The sequence below is a fragment of the Myotis brandtii genome, unplaced genomic scaffold, assembly GCF_000412655.1.
Source record: "Myotis brandtii unplaced genomic scaffold, ASM41265v1 scaffold727, whole genome shotgun sequence".
Classification (NCBI taxonomy): domain Eukaryota; kingdom Metazoa; phylum Chordata; class Mammalia; order Chiroptera; family Vespertilionidae; genus Myotis; species Myotis brandtii.
Window position 1 is genome coordinate 535,834 of NW_005370872.1, and position 9,031 is coordinate 544,864.

The window sequence follows — 9,031 nt, forward strand, 5'->3', positions numbered from 1 at the left end:
GCCCTCCCTGCACCCCAATTTTTTCCTGTGAAATACATTGCTGTGCCTATCCCATTTGACTATGGCTCTGATTTCATCAAGTGAAATTCCATAAATGGGTTTACAGAACCTAAGGGTATGAAGATTCTGAAGCTTAACAAATTGCTAACTTGTCTTTCACAAAGATCAGACTGCTTTATTTGTCTTTTATTTTTATTGTGAACCAATTTATACTTCTACTTTTTTAGAGTGCATATTTCTCTCCATATCCTAATCAAAACAGCATACCATTTTTAATAAAGATTTGTGGAAAAAAGGATTCTTTCGGTTAAAGCTCCTATTTCCTTGGTTACTATAGAGTTGAAGATCTTCCCACATGTTGGCCATTTTTACTTATATTATGAGTTGCCTGTTACTGTACTTTGTCTGTTTTAATTCTGCTTGTTCTTTTATTAGAGCCCTTTATAGAAAGGCTATCAACCTATTGACATGGGCAAATACTTTTTCTAGTTTTATTACTTATTATGATTTAATTTATAGAAGTTTTAAAAATTAGATAATCAAGTCTGTCAACTCTTTGTTTCTTATCTTCCTTTGCCTTCTCCATCCCAAAAGTAAAATTTCTTATCAGTTCTGTTATGGTTCCATTTTTATGCTTTATTGTAATCTGTCAAATTTTTTAATGATGTGATGCAATGATTGAATCCAATCTACCTACATTCTTACCCCCATTAAAAAATTTGTAATTTTAAATAATTATTACTGAGTAAAAACTCAGTTATGAGATCTGTATGTTATAGCTTTTTGTTAATGTCAGAGGAGTGAAACTTTTAGCCAGCATTAATTAGACAGAAAAAAACAGATTTATATTTTGCTTCAAAGGTTGTATGGGATACAGAAAAACGCAAACAGAAAATAAATATTATCCAGAGATAAGTCTATGTTAACATTTTGATTTTTATCTCTGGAAAGTTAGCATGTAGGTGATTACTTTAAACGTAGTTTTGGATCCTGCTTTTAAAAAAAAATCCATATTCTAATAAACATTTTCTCATGTTGTGAATTTTTTAGTTAATTGTTGACACATGGTCACAGTATAAATATTTTCCATGATTATAGTTTTTGGATAGGTAGATGGTTGCAGTGGGCAAAGTTTTTGCTTATGCTTAAATGTTTGTATTTCAGGTATCTCTTAAGGAGGTAGATTCCCTGACATGCAATTTCTTTGGTCAAAGGGAGTTTTTATGGTTAATTTGTTTTACATACATTTTTTTTTTCTTCAATCTACCATCAGGAAAAAGAATGCTTTTCTCACCATTCTGTTTGGGTTATCTCCATTTTGCATATTCCTACTAATTTAATTATATTTATAAGGAAAAATTGCATTAAACTTATTGTTACTTCTATAGTAATGAGGTGTTAAACATAGGGAAAATAGATTTAAGGAGTGAGATCTGAGTGAGAATACTTTTTGATGCCTTTGTACTAGTAAGTTTTCAAATGTTAATCTCCCTTTGTACCAGTAGATAGGTGAACTGACTTTTTAATTTGTTTAGCAGATAGTAGCCCCTCTTCTTATAATAGTAACCCTCTTTGTGGAATGATCCCCCTCAATTCTTCACAGAATGCATTTCGAATGGCAGTTACTCTTTTTCAACATGACCTTACTTGTTTCCTGGCTACCCATTGCCTACTCTTTGGCTAGAGTTGGAAGAATCTGTTGTCTTCCATCTTTCTGAGCTCAGTGATGCGACTAGGGTGATCACATGATCCAAGCTTGGAAAAACTGGAAACTTTTTCTATTCTGGTCGCAAAGGGAAGATGTGAATCTGAAATTGCCAACTGCATATCTTCTGCCTTATGGAAGAAGGTGGACAGGCAGAGAAGCAAATCTACTAAGAGAGTATGTTTGTATTAAAGTTCTGACAAGTTTCAGTTCCTTAGTTCCTTTAGAGCTATGTTGACTTTTGCCTTCTTTAGGCTTATTTAGCTGTTTTGGTTCTAGATATATCCATGCATTATTTTATTTTATTTTTTGCATTATTTTAATAAAGCCTCTTTTGGCTTTCGAGTTGAGTCTTAACCATAATGTAATACAGACCCAGTATAAGATTGTATTTATCTATTTGTTGAACGCTATGCTAGTAAGCACTGTGCTAGATGGTAGTTACAGAAATGAGAGTAGAATAGCCTTTGTTACAAGCAGTTTCAACTCAATAGGGAAAATGGGCATGTAGGTGATTGTTAGACTCGGGTGAGAAACATTTCTACAAGATGATCTCATTGATCTGGGCTCTGAAGGCTGAAGAAGCAGTTGTGAAGCAGATTGTACATCAATTGTATTCTTCTCTACTTAAAATCGTAACGTGTGGAATCATTAGTTACTACCAGGGTTTGGATTTTATTACTCATTCTTCTGTGTCACTTGTTGCTTTGATCATAAGTTGTAGGTGTTCAACACTGCCTTGGTAATGCTGAGAAGGTTATTCTGACCCATTAGGTCTTGGGTCTGCAAGGCAAGATTTATAGTGTAGTGTTAAATTGTGCGTGGTTGTGGCATGGCGGTCTAAGAAGGAACAGTGATTGCTTTTCTCTAGTTGAAAGTTGAGCACATCCTATATAATATCCTATATAATAAAGAGGTAATATGCAAATTGATGTCACTCCCTCACAAGATGGCTGCCTATGACCAGGCCAGCAGAGGGGTTAGTGAGGGACGACCAAACAGCTGAACAAGCAGGCTGCGTGGGGCAACCAGGCTGGCAGGCGGGTTAGTAGTGAGGGACCAAACGACTAAACAAGCAGGCTGCGTGGGGTGACCAGGCCAACAGGGGAGGCAGTTAGGGGTGACCAGGCTGGCAGAGGGGGGCAGTTGGGAGCCACCAGGCCAACAGGGGGGGCAGTAAGAGGCAACCAGGCAGGCGGGGGGGTGCAATTGGGAGCGATCAGGTTGGCAGGGGGGGCAGTTGGGGGCAACTAGGCTGGCAAGGTGGGGGCAATTAGGGGCGACCAGACCAGCAGTGGGGGGCAGTTAGGGGCAACCAGGCCGGCAGTGGGGAGCAGTTGGCTGCAACCAGGCAGGCAGGCAGGTGAGCGATTAGGAGCCAGCGGTCCAGGATTGTGAGAGGGATGTCCGACTGCTGATTTAGGCAGATGGACATCCCCCAAGGGGTCCCTGATTGGAGAGGATGCAGGCTGGGCTGAGGGGTTCCCACTGCAGCCTTGTGCATGAATTTCGTGCACTGGGCTTCTAGTTCGATTATAAAACAAATTTGAAGGTGTAGTTAAGCTCCAAATAATTTATATTTGGTAATATGTAGTTGTATTTGAGTTGTGAATATATCTGGAATAGAAATTAATTTCAAACACAATTTAAGACTTGTAATGTAAGGAATTAACTACTTGTTACTAGCCACTTTTCTCATTTTCCCTATGTGCTTTTTTTTAATCCTTACCCGAGCATATTGATATTTTGAGAAAGAGAAAAAGAGAAAAACAAACATCGATTGGTTGCCTCTTGTATGTGCCTGGACCAGGAATTGAACCCTCAGCCTTTTGGTCCATAGGACAATGCTCTAACCAACTAACTGGCCTCTTTTAGATGTCCTCTGAATGAGAAATGTTTTTAAATGGTTAGAACTGTCTAGGATTTTACTAAATACCTGTAAAAGTAAATTAAAATATGAAAAGGGTCATTCACTATGATTTGCCTAAAAGTGAACCAGTGACATTTGAAACTTGTTTTCAAATGAAGTTAATCTTGAAACAAATAACCCAGAATTGATTATAGCCTGTTCTGTTGTAATGTGGGTTTTTTTTAATGTGAGTGAGCCCACATACACTTGATGAATAGGAAAATATTGTCACTATAACATGGAAGTACTGTTGGTTCACAGACAGTTTTCCCTATAGTGCTAATATGTGAACTGAAAGGTATGTAGGCTTTTGAATTAAAGAAAAATATTTGGTAATAATTTATAAGATCTTGTGGAAAATCTGAAAATATTGCAGAAATGCTTTGAATAAATGATTTAGTACAAGAAAAAGCTAGTCAGTGATTTGCAGAACCGCTGTACTTTGCACTATTTTAAACTTTCAGAAAGCTCAAAAACATTTACCCCTGTATTTATAAAAGAAAGAAATTGTCAAAAAGGAAAGCCTCCCCAGAAATTATTTTTAATTTTGTTGAAGCTGGTTTTAAAAGAAAACATCTTTGTAAGTTTACACTTATAGGAGAAAGTACAAAAATTAGACTCCAAAAAGTAGACCAACTGTGATTATTGGTGCAGATGTTAGTAGAGATTTAACATTTTATTAAAATTTATGATGTTTTTGTTGGGACTTATGAAAATAACATAGGTTTGAGTAGTCTGTGTCCAATCTTATTTTTACCATTAGCCTAGTTATTTTTAGTGGGTGACTTTTCAGAACATGAGTTTTTTTAGGAACCCCCATGCAATGACCATATAGAATTTCCTGAACCACACACACCCACACCCATCCACCCACCTGACCTTGGGCTATAATTTACTAAATGGACTCATTCTTGCGCTACTAAACAATTTGTCATGAATTGTACTGCGCTGTTCTTGCAAATTTGATTCATAGTGGATGTAAATTTTACTAGATCTTAAACAGATTATACATTTAAATAACAATGTTTAGCATTAAGGTTTGATAAATGAGAGTTGGTAAAATGAGCTAAAAGGAGGCATTGAAGTTCATGTAGTGCTGAATACTGTGATGTTTTAATTGGCTATTCTAGATCTGGTATTATTTAATGGAGATTTACTTACAGTATTTTGAGCATTAATAATTTACAAATGAGTATAATAAAATAGAGCCTCACTTTGGAAGGCTCCGTATTGTTACTTTAAGGTTCCATCTGGTTGCCTCTTCCTCTTGTAGTAAGCCAAGGGTTGGGAAACTGACCCCTGGGCCAAATCCAGCCTATTGTCTATTTATAAATAAATTTGAGTGGAATGTGCCATGCCCATTTATTTGTGTATTGTTTATACCTGTTTTTGTTTGTTTGTGTGTTTTTTTGGTATATAGTATCTCCCACAAAGCTGAAAGTATTTACTATTCTTTAAAGAAAATGTATTAAGACTGTACTAAACAATAGGCAGGACAGTAATGATGATCAGTACTTTATAATATTTTAAGGTATATTTTTTAACCACTCCTCAGAATGTCAATTTTTTTTTTTTTTTTGGTTAATCTTCACCTGAGGATATTTTTCCATTGGTTTTTAGGGAGAGTGGAAGAGAGAGGGAAAGACAAAGAGAAACATTGATGTGAGAGAAACACATTAGTTGGTTACCTCCTGCACTAGCCCAGACCAGGGCCCAGGCAGGGGATGAGTCTGCAACCAAGGTACATGACCTTGACCAGAATCGAACCCGTGACCCTTTGGTCCAAAGGCTCCTCCACTTAAAATAGTTTCAGGAAAGGAAGAATCAGATCAGTGTGAGCTTAATTGGGTTTTAGCTTATTTTAAGATCCTCAGTTTCTAAGATGATTGGGTATTGTTAACTTTTTTTTGGTATTCTGATATTGAGGGTTCACCTGCTAAATTATTTAGTTCATTGAAGTAGCATGTTAGTAAGAACATGAAAAATGCAGAAAGAGATTTGGATGAATATATAGTTAGATGTGTTTTAAGACCAGAGAACAATTTATTTGGGTTAAAGACAGGGGAACTGCTACCTCTACTAGAATCAGCGTTAGGTTGTTGCTGGTCGATTTCTGTTGACAAAGAAAATGAATATTATTTTTGAGATATACTAGGGATATACTGTGACTGTTTTTTAGCATTGACATTTGAATATTTAACTGTCTATACATTATTACAAAATTGCCTAGCTTTGAATAGATAGCATTTTTGCTTTGTTTTTTAATTTTGTATTTAATGATTTGAGAGAGAGAGAAATATCAATTTGTTATTCTACTTATTTATGCATTCATTGGCTTAGTCTTATATGTGTCCTGACTGGGGATCAAGCTCACAACCTTGGTATGTTGGGAAGACGCTCTGCGCAGTGAGGGTGATAATGTGTTGTTGTTCTTTTTATATGACTTCTAAATTATAATAAAAATATGTCAAGGAATATTTTAAATTTTATAACTGAAGTAGAAATTGTGATTCAATTAAGTTGCTCTGTTAGCAAACTATGAAAATCAGGATGTGCGGAGAACCTGAATGACATGTTGTCCCATGGATATTAAATTGTATACCCTGAAAATGGAACATTATACCTTCCTTTTAAAAAATAACAAATTATTTAAAAATTTTCTCAATCTCATTTAAAAAAACACAACTCTTAGGTATATTACTAGAAATATAATAAAAACAAAAGCAATTCCTAGAAATTAAATCTCTAATAAGAAACTCATGGGATAAAGCAACATTTTGGTTTGCAGTAGAATAATATCTAGGAAAAATAAAGAGTAAATTACAGTCTATCAAAATCTTACAAGGTTCAGTTAGCTATACCCAGAGAAAATATATACCTTGAAAAAAAAAATTATTCCTAAAGTGAAGACTAAGACACTTGAAAAACTAATCTAGAGTTTTTAAGAAGTTGATCTATATTCTGTCATAGATTAGAACCTTAAAATGAAAATGATATTATGGATCCAAGAAATACTTCCTTTCATTGACAAGCTAAATTTCATATATTCTTTCAAGAATCCAGTATTGGATTCTGGAAAAATTGAAGAAAAATAAAAATACTGAGATGAGAAACCTTAGATCTAAATCTTCTTGAAGAGATGGTGGAACTTGTGTGATATATTAAGAACTGTATCGCACCCTTACAGGTTAAATTAGAATTTTTGTGTGAGGTTTTCAGTGACTTATGTCTAAGCTCCTTTGAGATTGTGTTCAGAATGAAAGCTTTTAAAAAATTTTTTCAAACATGGTAAACAGCTTTGGTATTAATGAAACTTTGTTATTCTCATTTGAATATGCTCTTTATGTTATATATTATTTACATGGATGTTGGTTGTGAATTACATAAATTGCATCTGCTATGTTAATATCTTAACCTTTATAACACCGGCTTTTCTGGGTATATATTAATGCATGCTTCCTTTGCTTAATAAGTTTGATATAACTATTGGCAGGGATTAAAAAACTAACTACTGAAAACTCTTTATGTCCCTCAAACTTGCTCTTAGAATAATGCTTACATAAGGATTTGGTTTATTATAAATACAGGGTGGGGCAAAAGGATATTTACAGTTTTTTTGTGTGGAAAATAATACAATAATTAAGAAACAGTAATATGCCAATAAACTCTGTTTCCTGTATGTGTAACTGTAAACCTCCTTTGTCCTACCCTGTACAACTCAAATCATTTATCAGTGATGGAATCTTTAAAATGTGTTTGGATTATTTTGTTATAAATACTTCTCCCCCCCTCTTTTTTATTAAAAATATTTTTTTATTTTATTTCAGAGGGGGAGAGAGTGATAGAAACATCAATGATGAGAATCATTGATCTGCTGCTTCCTGCACACCCCTTACTGGGGGATCAAGCCTGCAACCTGAGCATGTGCCCTGACCGGAAATCAAACCCTGACCTCCTGGTTCATGGGTTGACATTCCACCACTGAGCCACACCGGCTGGGCTGTTGTACATTCTTTATCTCTTTCTCAGATTTGGTTTTGGGTGTACTTTCTGTTGATAAGTGCTATAAATTCTTAGCAGATATCACTATTGATTTCATGTAAGTTTATTTACTCTTTAGTTGCTTCTGATGATTTTCTGTGTAAAATCAACTTGAGAATTGATTTAATCTTATGCAGTTACATGCTAACCTGAATTATAATGTACAAATTGGATATCATTAACATTGTAGGGATCACAGATTGCTATTTCTATAAACCTTTTATGCTATTATAGTTACATTGGCTATTAAAAGTAGTGTTTAGATCTAAAATCCAGGTTTGCTTTTTAAAAATTGAGCATATTTGAATGTCTACAGTAAAATTGCTGAAAAATTTATTATGGCTTGAGCAACTATAATACTGCTATGCAATTATGACAACTCGTAATAAAAAATCTTAACCTTTGGGTATTCAGGGAGTTGGTACTAAAAGGCGGTTTTTTTGCCAAATTATTTGATAGAATAATAATTTAATGTAAATATTTGGGAAAGGGGTAGGGTCAATAATGAAAAATTGGGAGGATTTTTTTTGAAAAAATAATTTGACTTTCACTATTGTATTTGCATCTCATTTTCCTGATAGATTTCTGTTTTGATTTTCTGCTGACAGGTCACATTTAGGGCAGGCAAAACATAAGGGATATAGCCCTCCTGAGAGTAGAAAATCTAATTCTAAGGCACCCAAAGTGCAGTCTAATACTACTGAACTGTCAAGGGGACACCTTTCTAAAAGGTAAATCTTCACATGGCTTATACATTCTCAAAGCAGAATTATTTGCATATGAATCATTGCATAATATTAAAACTTACTAGATTATGCCAAAATGTTATGATATATATTTCATTATTCTCTAAGTATAACTTTTGCATTAATGGTTTTTTCATCAACTTTGCAGTGATGTCGATGCTGGACAATGCACTTTTTCTTGCTTAGAGAGAGATAGGAGGTTCCCCTTTTTCTTAACAAATCATTATAGGCTTCTGAAATGCATTGTGCCATTTTCCTTAGTTTTTAATTGTTAGAGCCATAGGTCAATGATTTCTTAAGATCTAATTGGTAGGAGCCTTTGGGATGAAATATATCTGTAAAGATTTGATGATACTACAATACAACAACTTCTAACCTTCATTTTGAAAGTGTGTAATTTAATGCTTGCTTATTTTAAGCTTGAATAAAGTAGTTTTCTTTGTAAATAGAGCATCAATATTCTAGTTTCAACTGGTTCTGAAAAAGCATTCTTTTTCTCGTAATCTGAGTTCTTGTTTTTTTATTAGGAGTGTTAGTGTCAGTAATCTTTGGGCTAAAGAATAAACCTGATCTTTGGGCTAGAGAATTAACCCGATCTTTTAATACTTTTACAATCCAAAGTCAAGCTCG

General features: G+C 34.5%; 1 protein-coding gene across 17 annotated transcripts in view; it reads left to right on the plus strand.

Annotated features, from left to right (window-relative positions):
* Nucleotides 1-9,031, plus strand: part of TRIP12 (thyroid hormone receptor interactor 12) — a 135,370-nt gene that overhangs the window by 36,666 nt on the left and 89,673 nt on the right. For 14 of the 17 annotated variants that reach the window (XM_014530161.1, XM_014530159.1, XM_014530160.1 and 11 more), the window contains exon 3: nt 8,264-8,386. The exons of the other annotated variants lie outside the window; for them this stretch is intronic. In XM_014530161.1, coding sequence (XP_014385647.1) covers nt 8,264-8,386 — 123 coding nt within the window. The remainder of the gene's footprint in view (nt 1-8,263; nt 8,387-9,031) is intronic. 17 annotated transcript variants of the gene reach the window in all.